General features: G+C 39.7%; 1 protein-coding gene across 1 annotated transcript in view; it reads left to right on the top strand.

The window, feature by feature from the left end:
* The window catches only part of STAC (SH3 and cysteine rich domain), a 72,566-nt gene that overhangs the window by 33,908 nt on the left and 15,658 nt on the right, over positions 1–23,000 (top strand). Inside the window, exons 3-7 of the mRNA XM_041407793.1 lie at positions 9,610–9,710; positions 11,820–11,901; positions 13,755–13,870; positions 18,163–18,244; positions 22,299–22,363. Coding sequence (XP_041263727.1) covers positions 9,610–9,710; positions 11,820–11,901; positions 13,755–13,870; positions 18,163–18,244; positions 22,299–22,363 — 446 coding nt within the window. The remainder of the gene's footprint in view (positions 1–9,609; positions 9,711–11,819; positions 11,902–13,754; positions 13,871–18,162; positions 18,245–22,298; positions 22,364–23,000) is intronic.

Below are 23,000 nucleotides of genomic sequence, written 5' to 3'. Positions count from 1 at the left end.
ATAATACCTGCCAAGTCTCTTGTTACCCCTCTGGGTTTCCCTATCCCTGATAGTGGTAGCACAATTAAGGTCAATGTTAATTAAGTTTTTTTGGACAACAAACCACCATGGCTATTTGGACAATAGCCATGCTTGTCCAAACCACAAGTGTAAATGAGAAAATCTATGGTTTGTGTTGGCTTGGCTGGTTCCTACTGGAATCCAGGGTGAATTCAGGTAATGTAAATACTGTCTAAATATGGATAGCTTATGAGTGATGCATTGAGTTATTCATGTTGATTGACAAAATCTTAAAAAGCAGATTTTTGGTGATTTTGATTAATGATTTAAATATTTAGCAATAGAGTGAAATTTCAGCTTAATGTTCCCATTTTTTTAACTGTCCAGATTGACCCTTGGGCAGGTAATGTTCTTTTTACTTTGCTGAGCTACATAAACTTCTGTACAATCAATTGACAGAAGTTTTTCTTATTCATTTAATTATTAATTGGTGCCTAATGGACGTGTACCTGTAGGTGTGCTTTAGGCCAGTACTGCAATTTGTCAGGTAAGGAATTCTTTCAGGTTATAACAGTGAAGGCTGAGATTGACTCTTTGACAATTGTCAATGAAGTGTTTTTACACCCAGCCCATGCGATTTCACTGAAATCAGTAGCAATTTCTGGAAAAAATTACCAACACCCTGTCCCCCCTCATTCCCCCCCAGCCTCCACTTGGTGTGAAAGGTTTCACTTGAATGTTTTTCCATTGCTTGGAAATCAGGAAAAATTCACAGAAAACAGGAACAGATATTGGAAGGGGCTGCTGAGGCAAGTGGTGGAGTCACTGTTCCTGGAAGTGTTTAAGGAAAGACTGGATGTAGTTTTCAGTGTTGTGGTCTCATTGACGAGGTGGTGTTAGGTCATAGGTTGGATTGATGATCTCAGAGGTCTTTCCCAAACCAGTTGATTCTGTGATTGTATATTTCGCATGTGGAAAAGAAATTGAAACACATTTTGCTATAAAATTCTAAAAGGTAGAAGCATATTGTGACAAAATGTAAAAATAACTTCCCTGAAAACTGATCCCACCAAAATGGTGTAACTAGCCAATTACTTATGGTCGTGCCATGAATTCCCTCTAGTCCAAGCAAATCATGCTGTCAATTACACCTGCACTTCTGATGAGGTCCTCCTTAGCTGTGTGTGATCCAAGGGAAGAAATAGCTTTGGAACAGAAATCTGTGTGTGTGGCTAAATCCTCACCAAGCAGTAGACTTTAGCCACATGTAGTTATCTTCTATTGCTCCATTTCCCATCTCCATCACTAGCTACTGTAAAATGGAAAAGGGAGAGAGGAAGAGGAATTGTCCTGGTAAGTCACACTTCAGCAATTTGCATGCAAGGCCCATTGCTGCAGGCCCTGCCAGCCAGTTTGTGCTAACACACACCTGCAACAATGCTGGGAGCTTGCACTGGTGAGGGAGTGGTTTTAGTGTAGGAAGAAAGGGCCCAAACCCTCAGTAAGTCTGAAACAGCAGAAGGCCAGTGAACAACCAGCCTTACATACACACACACACACACACACACATATATATATATAAATAATGGGAACTAAACATCTTATAGTTCTAATTGATTTTCCTGATCTTCTGTCAAAGAGCAGTCTCTCATTTCAAGCCCACTGATGATGATGGAGCCACATAAGCAATAGAATTTGTTAAAAATCCATTAGCAGAGAAGACAGGACATCAAATCCCTTTGCTGAGGATACACTGTTCTTTTGTTCTGTAATTATTTTCCCACATTTTCAGCAAGCTCACAGTCCTGGTCTTCATTTCAAATCATAGTTTTTGTTCAGATTTCTGGTTTCTGTTTTCCAGCTCCTCTGTAATGGTACAAGGTCCTTGGATGGTACAAGGCCCTTGGAAGATAAAGGTTTTGGCACATGTGAGCTGCCTTACAAAATTCAACTGCTTTTTCAAAGCATCGAAAACATAGGGAAAAAAAAAGTCTGCAACTGATGACTTTTCATTTCAAAACATGTAAGAACACAGGTGCAAATAACCTGATCTTGTTTGAAATCTGACTTTCATCATCTTCACCTCAGGAAGCGTTACTTCAGGTGCTATGTCTACTAGTACTACTGAGACCAAGACCAGCTATTCATCTCTGCTTGTCCTCATTTGAAAGAACACATCAAGCTTAATTTCTCCATGCTGCCTTGTCCTGTTTAGTTCTGTCACCATCACCTCACACAGTCAAGTTTATGCCTATCCTCTCTGAAATATTTTCCTTTTCAGCAAAGCAGGATCTGTAAGCACAGGTTCATCAATCTTGAGAATTATCTAGAAAAGTAGGTATCAATAAATCAGTGCCAGTTTGTTCAGAGCACAGAACATTAGACATGATTTAGCATGTTTAGTCTTTAGGGAATGGGGACTTTTTTTTTCAGTAATAGCTGTTGGTTTATTTACCATGGTGTTCCAGCATCTTAATTAACATTTAGATGATCAAAAACCTGAGATGATATTTTAAGAATTGCAGAGGTGGATATTTCCTTTCAGGGATAGACTTTTATAGCAAAGCTGCTGAATATGTGAAAATTGCATTTTGAAAAAAATTCTTATGGCCAAATTTTTAAAAGGTTTTATTTTAGCAGGGATATTTTTCATCTGTATAACCGTCTTGCAGAAAAACCTGCCTATTACTGCCTCATTTTTTTCTCAGCATGTCATTTCTAAAGAAAACTATGCCACTAGGAAGTCAATTCTAATTTTATGCACTGTTTTGTAGCCTGCCTACATGCAAGGCAACTTTTCTTGCTATTTAAACATTGGATATTGTTATGGAGAAACTGGGGTAGGCACTCAAATGGACCCACACCTCTCAGTGGCATATAATCTAAAATTTATTCATTTGAAAGGATAGGTACCATGATTAGATATCAAGTCCTACTCTACAGAACATAAATATACAATCTCCAGCTTCTCTCCACACCCTGTTTGGTTTAGAGTGGCACAAGGTAAACTCAGGGGAACAGGACACTTCAGGCAGTCAAGGCATCAGGCAGCTTGCTCCCAGGTTCAGAGGTTCCTCCTCTCATATGGTTGGACATCCCTGTACAATGCGCCTCATCCCAAGAAATTATAAATTTAACATGCCCAAAGCTCTGTACATTTTGAACTGATAGATTTTACTGTAAAAAAATCCAACCCACAATTTAATAAAGAAAAAAAATATCATTACTAAAGAGTAACTCTGTGTCCATCAATTTAAAGCCTCAATCAGGTATCAGGTAGCAGTGACTTCCAATGTTCAGCCCTCTAGGGTGGCTGGGGAAATCTGTGTTCAGGCTTTGATCTGTGGCTCACCTGATGAACAGGTGAGGATCTGCACCTCTTCAAAATGTCACCTGGGTAAAGTGATGGGGCAGCATCAGTTAAAAAAATATAATTACAAGGGTGCCAGGCATTAGGACAGAGTGTAGTTCCCAAGGTGGCAGGAGGCACTCAGGGAGGCTGGAGGCTGGGGAAGGGTGAGAAAAGGACTTCCCAGCTCATTCTTACAAACCAGCCTAGTGATTTGGATGAATTAGGCTCAAGGTTTTTAACTTTAAAGATCTGGTAGAAAATGCCATTTTCTGATTTCCCCACAGCTCTTGATTGAGATAAAGCAGGAGAAGGAGAAGCACTTATCCAGCAGCAGCCAGAACAGGGGTAGGAAGCTGCTACAGAGGAATTTTTAAAAATAGTCATCTCTTTCAGCATCAGAGCTTTTACACAAAACTAATTAATTAAGAACTAAGAAGGGGGCATGAGAGTAGAGTGCACAAAGGCTTAGAGGTAACTGCAGAGGCACCAGTCCAATTTCAGGGATTTCCTCTTTTTAAGGTGACATCCTAAACTCTTCACTGCTGCAATACTGACCCAGCTTGCTTAAAATTCTCCATTTCCCATAAACTTTGGCATGGATGAAGATTTCTGGTGACAACTGTAAATGCGTTTAGGGAGAAAGGGGCAATACACTCATTATTTTTATCAGCCTCCCACAGCAGAAGTTGAAGTTCTATGCAAATTATGTAATATAATTTTTTTTTTTTTAAAGTTTTAAATCAAAACAATTTCTGAGTGGTATGTTCCTCTCAGCTGGAATAATAAAAAATTAGTGGTTGTGTCATAGCTAGATTAGTTGGAGGTGACAGTCTCTCTGTGTCTCTTTCCTCTCCTCTTTCTCTCTTTTATAGACCTGAACATTTTTATCCTCTCCTTTCTGTTTTTTTTCCCCACTTTGGCATAAGTGCCTAATATAGTTATGTTTATACAGTCAGTATAACATCATGTTGTTACCAACATCTGCAGTTTTCTTTGAAATTTCTCCAGGCTGTGGGGCTTGTTCTCCCTCTCCAATTATTAATCTTATGTTGAGACTTGGAGCAACAGGCAAAAAGCATCAGCCAGCAGTGCTGTGGCCATAGCTGTGCTGGCCAAAGGGGTGATACAGGTTCCCTTTGTGTCTGTGTAACAACCAGATTCTCATTTCCATTCCTTAAGAAAAATATGACTTTCCTGAAATGCACAGTAGTTACTAAACTTCTTTTGTAAGGAAACACAGACAAAAAGAGTTGGAATCAAATTCTGTCCTGTTCCCTCTGTCTTTCTCTGCCTCCAAATATTTCCATTCACCTGTATTGAGGTGTTCTGTTTCCATTTAGGCTTCCTCCAAAAAAGATTTAAATTTACAAAAGTGATGCAGTGTGTCCTTTTAGTGGTGTTTAAGGTCATATTATCAGAACAGTTTAAGATTCAATTTTCCATGACTGTTCTGGAAAACCTAGCCACTGGTTTAGATATTCAAATGGGAGCTGACCCAGTCACAGAGTATTTCTAGTGAGGTGTTATTAAACATGACCTGCTTCTCACAACAATGCATCCTTCCAGACCTAGGTGCCTGGATACATTAGCTGATATCTGAAGAAAATTACTGGGCAGAATCTCATTTGTAAGTTTATTTAAGACCTATTCAGTATTCTGGCCTGAAATTTCCTCCTTTTTTTTTCCCAGTGAAATACTGTTTCTTTTGTCAGTTTTGCCTTTTGTTTGTTTGAAAAAGGAATACCAACCTGTACAGACTTGGAGATAGTTGATACATTAATGAATAGGACACAGAGGACATTTGTTCTAATGTCTATGTGGTTTTTTCTCTGTATGAATTTCATAACTACATAGACACTACTTCATTCACCAAAGAGGATATGTTAAGTGTTCATGGACTCTATAAGTCAGCTAAACATGTCTAGTAATTTCCATTCGAAACTCCCACTTTTAGAGTTTGCAATTTTTATAACTTAAACACCAGCATCTGGGCCAAAATAATATTAGTGCAACCTCTGACAGTTTTACCCCTTATTCCCCTAAATGAGAGCCGTCTCATACAAGTTTTGTCAAGAGACAAAGACAGTGAGCCCATAAGAAAAGTCATGAGGCCATTAATCACTTTGTATTTGGAATAAAGCTAACATGGGACTCAAGAGATGATGCTTAAAGACACACACTGACTGAGGAAAGTAGAAAATAAATGTTGAATAGATCTGCCCATTCATCAAACAATATTTGCTCTCTTTGGTGAATGAAGCAGTGTGCCTTGAATAAAAATAGTGAAAATCACATCCCCAGAGAGCATCCAAAAAGCAACTGAGCAGAATTTTATTCTGCTCTGCTTAGTATTTACCAACCAACTTAAGTAAGCTTATTAAGGGTTTTTGGAGAAGAAGGTAGGAGGGATGATTACTTTTTGAAGGTAATAGCAAAGCTATCAAAGCTGTTAGTTTACTCCCCCTTTGAATGAAAACCAGAGAAAAAAGTAGTTAGGTTACTCCAAGTGGAGCTTAATTGTTAAGCCTTTAGTTCCTATATTTCTGATCCACCACTGACTGAAATTATTCCAGGTGGGCTAAGACATAGCAGTGACTACTGTCAGCTTTGCTTTAAGGTTGGTATAAGGGAATATCTGCTGGTGGGAATAAACAGCAGGCTGCAATGAAGCCATCAGCTATTTAGTGGGACAGGAATCATCCTAGACAGCGATGGTCATCGCTGGTCATTGCAGGTCATCAATGTTTGTTCAGCAGATATCCCTGAGGAGACTGTGTTAGTGTCTGAGACTTCACTAATTGGAACACTGCAGCTTCCAGACAGTGCTGTAACCAGCGCAAATGTGAACTCTCTCCTTACCCTTTCCCTGCCCTATGCTTCAATCCACAGAAAGATTAACCCAGTGGGAATAAGCATGCCACAGAGAGGCTTTCAACTTCAAACAAGGCCTGGTACCCTGTGGCAACAAAAGAAAATTATCCTCAAATAGTCTGCCCTATTGTGGTGTTGTAGCTATTGTTATTATTGTTACTATCTTTGTCATTGTCAATTTTTTTTTTACTTTTATGAGTCATTAATAATAATTATTTTCTATTATTTAATGTTTATCCAGACCAAATTCCTAAGTTTCTTATGATTTCCAGGGGAATTTATTGGGAAATAATATTTCAACACATTGCTATATCCTGTGTCACTATTTTGGGCATAATGAAATAACTCTCTTATAATAGTGCATGACTGTGGAACTCTCACTGTACTCACTCAGCTTTAAATTGCATCCTTGCAAGATCCATGTTCTGCCTGCTTTTTCACTATTTTAAACTACCAGATGTCTCCTAAAACCGGCCCATTCAGGCATCTGCAAGGTCAGTAATTGTGCATAAATGGGAGGCCAGAGACTGATGCAATGAGTCAAACCCTGGTCTCATTTACACCTGTACTGAATGCAATCTCTTATCTGTGATGTGAGCTGTGATTGTGCCTCATTTCTGAATCTCAGAAACTTTTGGGTCAGATACATTGCTAGTATGTAGTTATCTGATTCCTGGCATGCATTAGTTTTGAAACAGCTTAGCCATAGTTCTATGAGTGATTTAGTATAATGGGGAAGAGAAACTGAAGAAAGAATTATTCTGTGGGGAAAAAAAAAAAGATGTTTCTTGTAGAAATGCCATTTTCAGAGCTTGAGATATGATGGTTAAGCATAAATACAGCATAAATTACTCTTCTCCAAGCTCTGTACTTATTCCTCAGTGGGAGGCAGGGAGATGCAGGGAAGTTTTTTCCAAGCTAGGCCCACTGTAAACCAAGTAGTTAGAACTGAAAATGGGTCGAAGATTGGAGCTTTTGGTAGTTACAGGAATTTCATTGTGATTTACAGTCTTCTTGTGGACTCAAGTGTGTGACCAAAATACTTTTCCTCTCTTTGAAGCCACTACTCATCTACTCAGATATAAAAATATGGCACTCAGCACTGGAAATACAGTGTTGTTCTATTGTAATTGTCTTACTCATTTTCACATGACCACAGACTTCTGTTCTGAAAGAGTTGGGGTTTGATTCTTGAAAGCAACCCAGATGCTTCACATTCATTTTGCACATCATATGGGCACACAATTGTTTTGACAAATGTGTATCTTCTGTGATCATATGTTATAACATGTAAGGATCAACATCCACCTTGTAAAGTTAACATTAAAATGGCTGGAAAAGCATAACATAGTCAGCAGGAAGGACTGTGAGACTGTCTGCCTCTTCACAGCTACATCTTAGGAGTAACTTGGTACAGACCAGCATGAGAGGAGAATTAGACCTGATGTAAGCACTGACGTGTTGCATAGGCCAACTGTGGTGTAATTTTCCTTTTCTCATTCTGCCCTATAAATATAATGAAAAACTGTGAGGGAGCCACTCTTTTCTCAGTGCCAATTGTTGATCACCAGGAAGGGTGATTCAGCATTTCATCATCAGTAATAAAAGCACAAAGCCACAGAAGTCAATATTGGTTTGGGCATACGTAATTGAAAAGAAACTATAACTGAAAAAATCCTCACAGCTCCCTAATCCAAGTGCAGCCATGCAGGAAAAAGAAACAAATAAACAGGCATGTGTTCTTCTAAGAATCCTGTGTTTGCTAGGAAAAAAGACCCCAGAAAACAGGATAGAAAGGATGTCTGCACACACTGAATGGTGGCTAAAAGGGGCAACAAGTGGGGAGAAGGCACTGATCCCCACTCCCTTGAAGTCCCTGGGGCACACCCCACACTCAACCCCATTCAGTCTATCACTCCAGCAGTCTCCATAGGAAAGTGGGGAGGATCTTGGTTATCTGTCCTAAGGGAAGCACACAGGTGAAACATCTGAGCCTGGCTCACTGCAACAACCCATGGCTACCTCAGCCTTACCTAGCTTGCCAGCGGCCACTTCAGACACCTATTGCTCTGAAAGAGGAACACAAGGCTTGGGTTTTGGCACCAATTTGATGAAACCTTCCCTGAAGTGCTTCTTTCTGAGGCAGAACTTCACTGAATGAAACTGGCAGCATGTACATAACCAATGAGCTAAATTAGTACTTTCAGTTGCAGGATCCTTCTAACTAATATTTATCATGTCTGACTAATGAGGGTTAGTTAAAATGCCAAGAGTTTTTAGGGTTCTTTATAACCTCGTTTCGTACTGACTCTCACAGTAGTTACAATGAATAGATATGTTGTAATTGTCGTTCTTGTTAAACAACAAGATATGTTGTTTACTCATTCCATTTACACAGTCCTGTAGGAGATAAAAGAGTTGCTGCAGCATCACTGCCTCTGCATAGTTTAGGAAGTGTTATGGTTGTATGAATAAAAGTGACTGTTCCTGCCTGGAAGCAAACAGACTTGGGTCTGTCGTTTAAGAGTAGGTCCTCACTGAAGCTAATACAGAACTACATTTGGCCTAGTGAGAGAATTCTGCTTCTTTAAAGTAAAATTTCTGCTGCAGCTCCGCTACCTGTGACACATAACTTTTCCACTGACAAGAGAGGAGAGCATGGTCAAACTCGTGGCACCCTCACTGCCCCACTCAGGGACATGCAAGGAGCCCTTGCTGCACCCCCTGAGCACTGGCCCGGGATGGTGAGAGCAGCAGTCCCCGGGAGCAATTGTCAGTATTGGTTTGAGCATGTGTAATTGAAAAGAAACTATAACTGAAAAAATCCTCACAGCACACTAATCCCATGCAACCACACAGGAAAAAGAATCCACACAAACAGGGATGTGATTGCCTGTGGGTGGGAAATGGCAAAGGAGCTGGGTTAACCCTCTCACACATGCCTGGAGCCACCTCTCACCCACAAAACCTGGGCCTCCACTGATGGCCCAGCTCCCCAGAGCTGCTCCAGAGCCTGGGTGCTCCTTCAGTGGCTCCCTCAGCCATGCACAGCCATGCCAAGACCTTTCAAAATAACAAAGGGGTTTTGCTTGGTGTTCATGAGGCAGAGACACTGTTGGTCAGATTATCATATAGCTGAGCATAATCCAATATAAATCTCAAGGCAGCAACAGCCTGGGAAAGAGCCTGGGGGACAAATGCCTAAAACAGAGAGGCTGTAAAGAAAATGGGTGTATGAATGTGCATTTTTAAAAGCAGGTAAGGCAAAGAATGCTGTCAGTATTTGCTCTACTGCAACTGACCCCATCAGTTCTTTCAGGTCACTTGTTTAAATGGATGGAAACTATTGATTTTGTCTAATTCAATCTTTGCCGTGCGTTTCACAGGGACAAACGCTAAGCACGGACTGCGCTGCAAGGCGTGCAAGATGAGCATCCACCACAAGTGTGCAGACAGCATCGGGCAGCAGCGTTGCATGGGCAAGCTGGTAAGTGAGCAGCCCAGGGCAGCTTGTGCTGGAGCTACTTCTTTGTGTGCCTGAGCCCCAGGTGTGCATTTAGCTGCTGCATTAACAGAACCCACACCAGATCGCTTTACTGAGGCGGAAAAGTGAAGCCAGGTGGTGCCCTGTTGTCAATTTGGGCAATTGCTGCTGCACAAGGATGCAGAAAAAAACCTAAGCACAAATCTGGTCTGCTTTGTGGATGTGAAAATGCAGTTACAGAATACAAATTTAGCTAGCTAACAAAATTAATTACCTTGATTTCAGCTGTGTTTGCTGTAGTGTAAATCTCTCAAAGTATGCTATAAATTAATCATAGTATTTCAGTAGGGTTTAAAAAATGAAAAATCCTTCAAAATATGTTTTATTGTTTTCTCCACTGCTAGGGCTCGAATAAAAACAAACATAATTCACCTTAAAAAGAAAATAAAGGGATATTTCACAGTAAAACACAACAGAGTTTGAAGCAATCACTCAGCAGCAGAGGCTGGGAGGAGCCTGCCCCTGTTGGGACACAGCATTTTAGTGCCTGGGTTGCCTCCTGAGCAGCAAAATCTCATGATTGGCAATGGCAGTACACTGTATCTGAGACAATTCTAACCCACCTTGTTGACTATTACGGGACTGTGGTAACTTCTGGTTACTTTTGGAAAAAGAAATTGGGAAAATACAAATTGGAATATGAAAAGTGAATAATACACAGATTCATGTTTCAGATGTTCTCAGATTTGTTATGACTTGAAGACACTTGAGACAACTGAGCTAAAAACAAATAGTTTTACTGTGTTAAGTGATGGGAAAATGCAAGCACTGACTTCAAAAGTGCTACAAACCCCACCTTTCACTAGAAAGATCTTTTCTGTCCAAGAGTGTTTGCTGAAAGTTATTGTTGTTTATATCCCCAAGTCATGTCTTCATGTATCTAAACCATAATCATAGCTCTAGTATGAGCATTCTGGTATAGGAAGTTGGTCTGTGAAGAGCTGAATGACAAGCCCTGGACAAGGCAAATATTATCCCATGTTAATTGATTCATGCATTTCTTGATTCCAGCCTCAGCTCTTGTGGTTTACAAAAAACAAAAAAGAGACCAAATTTACATCAGGAAGTTGTCAGCAAAGTCACAGGAGTTTTATGAGCTCATGCTGATGCTCTGTTTGAATCTAGCTTGGGGGCAGACAAAGGCTGAAGAATATGAAGTTTATTCCTCTAGGACTCCAAGATTATCAGTCATCTCAGTTTTTTTCAGTCTTTTCTGCAACTCATTACCTGAAGTTGTCTATCAGGTTTTGATGTACACTGAGCAGAGGATATGGAAAATCTGCACATCTCTTCATTTCTTCCTCACTTCTCACTGCGACTAGAAGTTCTCACAGGCTGCAGACATTAGAAATTAGAGAGACCATTTGTGAAATTCCAATGTCTTGAAGGAATTAATTTTGAGTGCTAAGAACTTGCCTGAACTGAGATACATTTTTTAGAGTGGTATAGGCATCTTGGGTATGTCTGGTAACAGGTAACAGCTTGGAGTGCTTTTTGACCTTACAAAACAAAACAAAACCAGGAAAAAAAAAAGAAAAAAAAAAAAAAGAAAGAAAAAAAAAGCAGTGGAAGCTGAAGTCAGTCAGCAGTAAACCTTAGAAAAACCTATAGGAAGGTTCTAAATTCCTTGGGTTTCACATATGTGGGAACATGAGGATTTGGGGCTAGGGTGGGGAACAATAGTCACATGTTTAACAAATACAATACAATGCAAATTCAGACTCTATAAGAAGATAAGGAGAGGGAAACTTCCCACAACCTCTAATGATTCAGCACTTCAGCTGAAATTAATTAGTGTTGCTTTTATATAAGACAAAAGAAAAAAGAGAGCTGAAAATGAGCCCCTTCTTCCACATAAATATAGGAAATTGTTTTTTTCTAGGCGAAAAATCAAACATCTGATTTCTAAACCTCACAGTGACTGAAGAACAGGAGGCAAAATTCCAGCCTCACCACAATGTTCCACCATTAACCGAAGAGCTGAGGCTGTTTCTGTTTCATCAATCAAGGCAAGCAATGCACTTCACTTGTTTTTGCTTTTTCTCCCTCCAGCCAAAGGGATTTCGACGGTACTACAGCTCACCGCTACTCATTCACGAACAGTTTGGCTGCATCAAAGAAGTGATGCCTATTGGTAGGTTTTGACTGCTTTTCCATTCAGTCTTCCCTTGGCAATGCTCTGCAACAGCAGCAGCAGACTTCCAGCCATGGTCTTTACCCTCAGCAGCCATCTGAGGTCTTTACCCTCCAGCTCCTTTTGGTGACTGGATACTCTTCTGCCATCTCAGGAGAGGACCACTTCAAAGATACAAAGCTGGAAGAGGAGAGGTTGTGTTCATTGTGTGTTTCACTCAAAACCCTGTATGCATACCTCTTAGCAATTACCCTGCTTATGATAACAACTACCTGAAATCAAGGTAGGAACTTGGGAATGAAGAAATGCTGAAATATTGAGATGAGGGTCTGAGATGGGAAAAAACAGATAAAAGACAGGGAGATCAAAACAGCAGGGGGTATTCAAATCACTTGTCCAGCTTTTGAGGGATGCTGCTAGGTTCCTGTCCTTTTTCACCCATATTTATTACTTGCCTCATATTTTTCCTTATTGATCATGTCTACACATTGTCTGAGTACTTGAAAGACTGTGGTATTCATATTCCCTCTGAACAGAGAGAAGCTGTGAGAGAACCAGAGAAAAGAATGATCAAAAAAATTCTTACCTCGTTTGCTACTCCTGTTGTTGTGAACATGTAGCATGTGTTAGAAGATTATTTACCTGAAGAAATTTAGTAATTAAATTCTAGTAATAATATTTTAATTCATTAACCAATTAAATCCACATGTGTGTATATCCTATCAGGAGACAGTCGCAAGTTTCTCAATAGTAGTTAAAAGTACACATAATATAATACAATATAATGTCTCTCTTTAATATAGTATAATGTAGTTTTAATAAAGTGAGTGTTTAGCACTCCAAAGCCTTGGAGTCACATGCCAATCATTTCCTTCATCGGGGAGCCTGATTTTAGTACAAAAGACCACTTTCTCCTCACTGTGATACCAAATTTCTGAAAAGAAACATTATGAAACAGAGAAGTTAAGTTTATTCTGGAAAATATTTTTCCCCACCAATACTCTAACCAGGCAGAGTGGAAGTGCAAAAAAATCAAAGTTAAAACTAGGCATTCAGTTTAAAACTACTTGTCTGATGACATTTGCTTACTGTCAGCAGTTTAAAAAAATTAATTACAAGGATTTCATCTAAGTTTCTCTTTCTCAAAAGCACCCATCATTTTTATCAGAAGTAATAGAAACATTTCAAATAAACTCTGGCTAAAAACTGAGGTGTGCTTTGCTCCAATCAAAATCCAAAATCTGTTGTATTTTTTCAGTACTTTGGCTAAAATATCCTTCCTTCTACATAGTGCTACAAATGTATAATTTTCTACATGCCCACACCCTTGTGTCACAAGAGAAGTTGAGGTCTAAGAATGAAGGATGTAGAAGTGAGTTTGAACTGAATTTGCTAGTTCCCATTGAAGGCATCCATTTCTCTTCCATGGGAGATTATTTTTGTGGCTAGCTATGAGGGAAAGCTACTGTTGAGAGCAATCCAAGAAGTCACTGGTGGAGACAAACATGGATTAGAACCTCCTGGTACTCTGTCTTCTTTATCACCACAGAGGTAGCACCAGTGATGATTAGGGAAGGAGAATGGCAGGTGAAGAGAGACAAGGCAATGGCCGAGAATGGAAGAGCCAGGATGAGAGGAGGATGACCTTTCTGGGAGTAGAGAGGCAGCAGAAAATTGACAGCAATTCCATTAAGTTCAACACTCACTTTTTATCAGGATAGTTTCTCAAATTGTTTCTAAGCATACAGGTCAACCTCTTGGTAGAGGCAGGTGTTGCTCCAAGTTAAGCAGGAACATGACCAGAAATATCCTCAAGGTATTGACTGATGCATGTTTTGCTCCTTCTGTTGCAGCCTGTGGAAATAAGGTTGACCCTGTGTATGAAACTCTCCGCTTTGGGACTTCCTTAGCCCAGAAAACCAAAAAGGGAAGTTCTGGAAGTGGATCTGACTCTCCCAACAGAAACTCTGTAAGTATCCCGCTTCTGTTTTCTTTCTGGATCATCAACAGATATTCATTCGTATGAGATTGTGTCAGAGTTTGCTAAACTTGTATTTCAAATCATAAAAAAACCCCTAAAATTTTACTCTCAGCTTCCATATTGAGAACAGAAAATTTGTTATTTTTGCAAATTCAAGTTTTATGTATCTTTTAGATGACTCTTGAGAAAAAGAAAAAAAATGCTAATTAAATTAGTAAACTGTTTTTATCAGATTGGAAAATGAAATGTTAATCTTTTTTATTTTGCATATCCATATAGAAGTGTAACAGAAATATTGAACTGTCAGGCTGAAGTAGATGAATAGTACCTGCTGTTGATCGTGGCCATTTGCCCTTCATACAAGTGATGATGATGAGTTGGAGTCCTCAGAACCTAGATTTAAAAGTACATGACCCCAGTGCAAGCCCAGACAAAATTAAGACACTGCTACTGCAACAAGGCAAGGGACTGGGACCTCCACGCCTTTCCAGTGCAGAATCATGAGGGAGACATAACAGATCATGCTTCTCTCTCCAAACTCCAAACACAGACATGTGTGGTCAGGTTGTTGTATCCAGACAGGGAGGTTTTAGTCTTAATGTTTGTCATTCACCCTCTCCAATCATAAAAGTCACTGTCTTAAGGATCATGGCAGAAGAGGTAGAGAAAAGAGAAGTGATAGCTCCTGTGGCCATGCCTTTGTTATATCCATACCTTCTTCAACAGTAACAGTTGCCAATTTCTTCCTTATCCTAGAATTGGGATCCACAAGATCAGGAACTCCTTCATGGTGTTGAAAGAACATTTCGTACCTTCTCAGCCTCTAGTGAAGAGGTGCTTACACCTATGTTTGAGGTTCTCTTCCATTCATGAGATCCTTCCCACGACACCCCTCCCTCCATCAAAAAAATTATAACCAAAAAAAAAAAAAATCACACCTGAATCCACTGGAAGCTAAAACTGATTGTCATCTCTAAAAATCAGGCCCACATTATCTGACAACCTCTTCTGCACACACCTCGTAAGACAAATAACTGGGCACAGAGACATGATGAGAGTTGGTCTCCAGGTCTCAAAGCAAATATTTATATGCTTAATACCAAGTCATGCTAATATCTGTATATGTTTGTTACAACATTTCCCTGGCATTTAAATGCATGCTCATTCACATGGCTGGCCTGTAATCTCAGGTGGTATAGGTGGACTCTAAACAGGCATCAATTCATGTCAGATGGGAAAGAAGACAAACACATTTAAGCAAGAACGACATGAAGTCTGCAAGGGATTTTTAAGGGACACATCCTCTATCCACCCCCATTTGTGCCTTAAAAGGAATTTGCTAATTCACTTTATTTTTTAAACCCAAAGTGACTCTGCCTTCTGTCGCATTATTACATTTCTTTCTTTCAATTATTTAATTTCCTTTGAAACAAAATTTCTACAAATGTAATTATTGCTTTCTAAATCAATAAAGTTTATGTTGAATTATAAATGAAAACTCAAGAGTAGAAATCACTAATGCTGTGTCAGCTTACTCTAGGGAGCTGATCATAACTAGGTGAGGTGTGGGTGTAGAATTAGGAACGCAAGTTCATTACAGGAATTTCTCCAGGGTATTGGAGGCTGAGAGAGAATGGAACATGTGTCAGCATACAGGAAATAGAACACATTAGGGAACTGGATAAACTGACCTGAGAAACCATAAATTCTGCTAGCACAAGCTCGTGGATTGAGACAAGGATAAAAAACAGGGTAGATACAACCCTGAACAAAACAATAGAGCTCAGGACCTTTAAAACTGATGTGTGACCTGGGAGTAGGTACTGACCAGTGGCTGCAACAGGGATGTGGCACAGAACCCTTAGAAATACGTGTAGTTAATAGCTTAGAGAGACTACTACCTTTCCCCAGTAGTCCTCACTTCAGGGCTGCTCTGCTGCTCTCCAAGCAGAAGCAGCAATGCAGCTGTGAGGCTGTGCCGAGTCCCAGCCCTGGGAGATGGAATGTGATTCAAGGTTCTGCCATGTCACACCAGGGACATGGGGACACCTGGGATACTACTTCACCTTGCAGGTGGTGTCCAAGGTGCCCAAGGCCTCTCTCTGGGTCAGCACAGCAGAGGTGCTCCTGCTGAAGGTGATGAAAAGCAAAGGTGGCTGGATTAGGAGCTGTACCTTGCCCCTACAGACATGAAGCTTCCATACTGCATGCAGTTCATGCAGACAGCCTCTACTCTCTGCAGAGACAACCACCTTCCTCTAAACTAGCCAAAGTATTTTTAACATGACTGAGCTGTGTGGTCGTACTCACTGATTTTTCCGCCCGGATTCTGCATTTCCCATAAAAGAAAGTGGCCATATGCTTCAGATTTACTACCTACTGCTTGCTTAAAAACTGTGCTTCTGTAACCCACATTTGTACAAAAAGGCACTTGAGGTGATGTAAATGTGAATCTAGTTCTTGTTAGTTTTTTGTGGATCAGGTCCTCTTAAAAGCAGCTTTGCATCTCTATCATTTCTATTAGACCATTTTTCATGTAGTCATTCAGTGAAAAATTATTAAGGGTAAATGAGGTTGACTCAGAAGGTTTTGGATGAGGTAAATAATGAAGAGACAGTCACTACACATTTGCACTAGAACTTAACAAAATAACATTAATTGCTAATCAGCAATAATGAAGCTAATCTGTGAAAACTGGGGACCATGTTGTAGCAATGAGCTGAAAAATAGCTGGGATTTAGGATTTCAACAAAGCCAGTCCTTCTCTTCTCCACCCAGCAACCAGAATCCATAGATATGCTCTACACTGGATTTGTGTCTAAACTTTGCTATTGCAGTGCCTTCTCATCCTCGGGTGACCTATTTGGGCAAGATGCAAGACAAACATGACCTGGAGCAAAAGGCTGAGTCTAAAAACAAGGAGCAACAGAGCAGCAAAGTAAAGTATATATTCTTAAAACAAGAAAGCCAAGGGAAACAAGATAGCCAAAAGACACTTGTGGCACAAATCTACTTTCAACCCCTTTGTTCATTGGTTTCCTTCACGGAGAAATAGCTAGGAAGGTACTAGATAGGAGAAATAAAATTGTGAAAGCACTTTCTAAAAAAAAGCTTTGCTGTCAACACTAGTAAAAGGGGAAAAAAGCACTGTGTAAAATCTATAAAACAAGTCAGATTCTGCTCCCTAAACAAAAACAGAAATGTTCCTGTGATGCAGGCACAGGACTGCAAAGCAATAGAGCAAACTGTGCGTACAGTACTATTGGAAAGTGCCATACAATAACACTAAATCCTTCTTGTGACTTAAAATTTGTGAGCTAGAAAAAAATAAATTTTGGGAAAAATGATTAGGAATAAATTTACATTTATTCAGATTAGTGAAAACACCTGACTCAAGTTCAATCAATGGGTTTTTCTGGTGTAGAGAGTTCAACAACTGAAGTTTTGTTAAGGTCAGACTCACACAGAGTTGTTTGGAGCAGCTCCTCATTCCTGTTGGGCTATACAAGGAGAAGCTGACTACCCAACCAAGGAATCTGTATGCAGAGTATACTTCTGAGCCTTGAGATTATGTCATCCCACGTTTTCCTATACCCTGGAACACTGGGTCCCTAATCATGACTGACATTAATATGGTACAAAAAAGTAATCATAGTAATTCTAAAAGCAACATTTAGGTTTCAATTTCCCTAACCATACTGGCCAGATAACTGTTTAAAAAGAAAGTGAGGGCAGATATTTAAAGACTGACTTCATCCACTTCATTGCACTTTAGCTCTTTCTTTTACAGCATTTTAACAGAATTAAAATGACCCTTACATTATAGTTATTTTACTGAGTAATGTATTTGGGACTGATATATTAAAATTCAGCAGTTTCAACTAATGTTCAGTCTCCCTAGATGATAGCTATTTAGTATACCTGCAGAATTTGCAAAGTCCCTCATGCCCTTTCTGTTTTGTTCAGAGAAGCACATTGCTCAACATAATCCTTTGTTTCTTAACTTTCACTTTATTTTATACTGCAGAAATCTTTTGTGCTCCAGACTCCAAACTTGGTCTGGAATTTTTTTTCTGGGTTTCCGCTGCTGTCTGTGCAGTAGGTATGTGTTGTGCATCATCAGATCCAATGTTTCCTTCCATCCCGCTAGGCTGACTCTGCTCTGCTCTCTCACCACTCAAGTATTGTGTTTCCCAAACGTCCTTGCTGTGGTTTTATTTCACTTCATCAGTCCCTTTTTCTGATTTATCCTGTCTCATTTGCTGTTTCTGTCCCTGCAGACAGCTGACTTGGTAGAAGTTCCGGAGGAAGGCAATAGCTCTGCAGGCACCCTTGACATAAGCAGAAAACGCAGCAACAGCGGTGAGTGCCCCCAGGCCAGGACACACCCTCGGGTGAAAAAGCCCATGTACAGCCTGTTTCAGAGGGAAGGGGGTTATGGCATGTCCAGGTTTTACCAGTGTTCTTGTTTCCAAAGCAGGAGGTGAGTTGGTGCAAAAATGTGGGGAATGCTTTTTGACATTCAGATGAAATTGAAGACACCACATTCCTTAATGTAGTACATCCAAAAGCGCAGCTGAACAAGGTTCAGGTCCATTCCCTGTCTCCTATCTTTACTTCGTAGTCATGACTGTAGACAATATGCTTCAGTTCCACATTGGCAAAGTGGAACCAAAAAAATACTTTCTTTTCCCTATGTTTGATTTTTCCACATGATTTTGTATATCATAACCTCTTTGGGACAGAAAATGGATCATAAAAGATCTTTGTGTAAAATACACAGCACAGTGAATTTTGATTATAATTGCATCTTCTCAGTACAACTGTAGTATGTACCCAGTAATATTAATGGCCCAATTCCTTTGTTTGATTTGCAGTACAAAAGTAATGTTTTTTACAGCATTGGTTTGATGAGATTTGAAAACCATCATAGCATCAAGAGTTTAGTAATGAAATCTCAGCCACCAAGAGTTGTTGTTTTTGACCCTGTTATTGAATTCAGTCATGGCAGTGCTCCTTACATACTGCTACCAATTCATGTAGGTGAAAGGCCAGCTTTAGCGGTCTGTTTCTATATTTTGCCACCTCCTTATTTCTTTCCTCCCCTCAGTCCTATCACCTCTCCTCAGTGTGTTCTGCCATTTCCATCCTTTTTTTTTTTTTTTTGTGGATATCTCATCCATATTATCTGATTTGTCCTGAAAAATTTGTTAAGTTTTCTGTCTTGCAAATGCAAGTTGACCTGACCTGGTTAAAGATAGAGAATTCAGTCTGCACCACATTGTTTAATCCTGCCCACCTGAGACTGAATTGACCCTGTTTGAATGTTCAGATAACTTTTTATTTCTTTGCAAGTCAATAGTTTCATTTCTGAAACCCAAAGAAACTTTTTTTCTCTGAGAACGGTATTCACTGAATGCACAGAAAAGCGTTCAAGGAACTTACTTAAAGAGATTAGTTTAAAAACTCAGCATGTGTCAAACCTCCAAATAACTTGCTCGGCACATTAACGATTCCTTTGATCAGCACTGGCTTTTTTACAATCCATCCTTTAGGGGTTCAGGATATAAATTATGCATCAGTCACTCCAAAAATTTTAATTTTTGCACACGCTATGGAAGTGGCAAAATCTTTTTCAGAATGTAAGAATCCCTGGTTTTTTCCTTTCCTCTTTTTTCTTTTTTTCTCCTTTTTTTTTTTTTTTTTTGGTTTTTTTTTTTTTTTTTGGTTTTTTTTTGGTCTGCTGCTGCTAGGACAAAGAACTATGAAAATAGATGGATTTCTGTTGTGTGGAGATATGAACAACATACCTCAATGCCTTTCAGATTCAAGTGCTTCCTATTAACATCCAGACCCCACAAATTTTTTTAAACATAGGTTAAAAATATAAATGCATTCAAAATGTTTTTACAAAGTGACTCATGACTCCTTTTTCCTTAGTTATCCACTGCCTCTTCATCAGGAAGTTCCACATTACTGCCTCAATGACTCAGGTCCATTCTAGTTGAGTTTGTGTTTTTGTTCCTTTTTTTTTTTCCCTATTAAAATACTGTTCTACAAATAAGTATTTAGGAAAATGTACATTTGATGCTCTTTGGTAAAGAGAAACAGCAGAAAAGACAGCCTCCAGACGGGTAAAAGGCCCCAGCACATGCGTGGCCATGTAATTTTCCCTGCAGAACTCCCATGACAACAACTTCAAGGGGAGATTCTTTCATTCAGGCCCTGGCATAAATCCTATGAAGCAAAGCTTCCCAGTTTACAACTGTGAGATTGCATACCTAATTTCCAGCCCTTCAGCCTCCTCTAAGCCAGTTAGACTCTTTCACTGCTGTGATCTACTGTCTGTCCCAATAGCCAAAATGTACTTTAGGTGACGTCTATGAGCCTGTTATCAACAGTGATATGAGCACTTTCCCCTTTAATCACTTATGGGATGTCCTCCCTGGAAGCCCAGTTTTGATGAGCACTTCTCAGCCAACACAAGGACACAGTTCAGTCACCTCCCCTTGCGCTGGGTCAGTTCCACAGTTCATGAGGCTGTACATTAGTAACTTCCTTTATTTTCTGTCACCAAACAGGAATTACTCCAGACAGGATGCTGAAATACTTTTACTTCATCTGGTGAATGACTTTTTGCAAGTCCAAATGGTCCCTGGTTGCCCAACTCAGTACTCACCAGAACGTCTTCAATTTGCCTCCTAACTCCTGTTCCTCTGAACATAAAAAGCAAAGCATAGTGATTTGAGTAGGACTTAATCCCTGCCAAACTGTAACAGCAGCACTTTAAACCCCTTCATACAGATGCCAGACATACGTGTACCCCTATATTAATGATACAGGAAATTAGGTTTATTTCTAAGGTGTTCCTTCTCATACCTGTGATAGTCTGCAGGGTCAGAGTCCCTTTGCAACAGGACTTGGTGAGGAGCATATTGAGGCCACAGGTCCACTGCAGTGAGGACAGCCAGGCACAGCTTGTGCTGACATTTTCACGTTAAGTGCGGCAGGTATCAGCTCACATGCTCCCTTCACATTCACAGATTGAACTTTATGACTACAACATTGTCTTACATTTTGTCAGAGAAGATGTATGTGCTCATGAATGCCTGTCACTTCGTACAAAATCTTTCTTGTGCATGTTGTGGCTGCCGTTTCACTTGTCTTTTATCTGTTACAAGAACACTGTCATGTTTTTCAATATCAAAGTATAACTCTCTACTATCAAAGAACCTTACTATTTCCCTCATAAAACTTCTCCACAGACTCTGTTAGGTTGTCAACTACGATGTAGACTAGTCCAAGAAATATGTGTTAATGAAAGAAAGGACAAGCAAGTGAAAAAACAGAGAAAAATTCAGTGGATTTGTGTTCCCTGGAGCTTTATTCCCCTGAATTCGTATAATTGTATGCCAGAGAAACAAGAAGAAAAATACCCTCAAGTCACCTGATACTACCACTTTGGAGATTGCCAAATTGTTAGAGGCTACAAAGTCCAGCTTCTGCTCAAAACACCTACAGAGGTAAATGGTAGCAGAAGACACTGATGGTTCTAGCTGCCCAGAGACTCCAGCTATTAAAAAAACCATTTTCAGACTTTATCCAGAAGCAAGAAACACTGGGCAATTCTTAAAATGTGAAGGGGGAATTCAGTCAAAAGGATAAAGTCTCTGTGTTTTTTCTAGGGAGATAACTGAGGACAAGTATCTGTCAGCTCATGAATTAATTACAATAGAGGATAACTGATCACTTATCAGCACTTACATGCTGTGACTGTTGTCTTATTCTATGAGTATCTGATTTAGTAACTTAAAAGCAAATTTTTACATCTACAGGCCTGTTTCTGCCCTGATTTGAAAACAATTCAGGTATCTCCTGTAAATTCAGAGACAGAAGTAGTGTATTCAGTGCACCCCAGGCTTGGATTAGTGGAGAGAGGGACCAAAGAAGGCTATCAGACACTTAGAGGTAGAGATCAAAGAGGTAGAGGGAAGAGGTTTTGCACACAAACTTTCCCAATATTGCTTATATATGATCATTAGCTTTTGCAGGTGCTTTAAAATGGAGATACTGCTTATCCTAGACATGAGAATCCAGTGCTGAATGTGAGGAAAAGCCTGCTGGGCTTTAAATAGAAATGCACTTACAGTACCTGGGTTCTGTTCGTAGTGCCGTTCTTGTGTATATTCATCTGATCAAAATGGTTCATTTGTTACACTTGTAAATTCTGGAGGACAGAGATTGTGTCATGTGCCAATGGCATCTGTGGTTTTGTTGGGAGTGTAGAAGGGCTCAGAGGAGACCACAAGGAATCAAAGGAAATAAAAGAGAAAGGGAAGAGATTAACAAAATCCAGGTGATCCTGTTAAAGTGAAGAGTCTTAAACTACTCCTAAAATGTGTTTTCTTTATTTCAGTGTTTACATACTCTGAAAATGGCACTGAACACTTTGGAGAAGAACCAAAAAGTATACATTCCCCGGTATGAGCATAAATTTTGTGATGATGCAATGGTAATGGGAAGTTGTGTAAAACTCTTGTTTTTCTGGCTGTCTGAGGACCTTGACTTGGTCTGATGGTCTGACTGTTGTGCTCTTACACAACTTCTGGGCCACTGGGCATGTCTGGAAGCAATACACATTACTGGATGGCTTTTTGGTTTATCCTTTGTCATCACTTTATGTTTTTCTGCTTATTGCAAATTGATATACGAATGCAAAAGATCCAGTGTGCAGGCCATGTAATTACAATAGAACTCTCATAATGTAAAAATCACAGACTTGATTTTGAAAATTATTTACTGTTTGCTTTAGCTGTTTTTTTTTTTTTTCCCCAGATTAACAGTGAAAAAAGTGAGAACAAAGAGTAGCCAGTCTTCTGTGTTGAAAACCCATCACAAAAAGCTTTCACACACTAAAATCACTCTTAAAACATTATTTTCCTGCTCTGAATTTGGGCCTGTGCACTGTACAATTCTAGCTCCATCCATAATGAGAACTGTAGACTAGACACCTTATGTAATGCCAATAGTACACTACTGGGCTCATAAGAGCTCTCACATGTACTACGGAGAGAAAAAAGGCACACTCATTTTTAGGTCTTGTCCCAAAGAGCAGCCA

This window comes from Onychostruthus taczanowskii, unplaced genomic scaffold (genome assembly GCF_017590055.1).
Source record: "Onychostruthus taczanowskii isolate IOZ18803 unplaced genomic scaffold, ASM1759005v1 scaffold28, whole genome shotgun sequence".
NCBI lineage: Eukaryota > Metazoa > Chordata > Aves > Passeriformes > Passeridae > Onychostruthus > Onychostruthus taczanowskii.
This window is presented reverse-complemented; position numbering and strand designations above follow the sequence as displayed.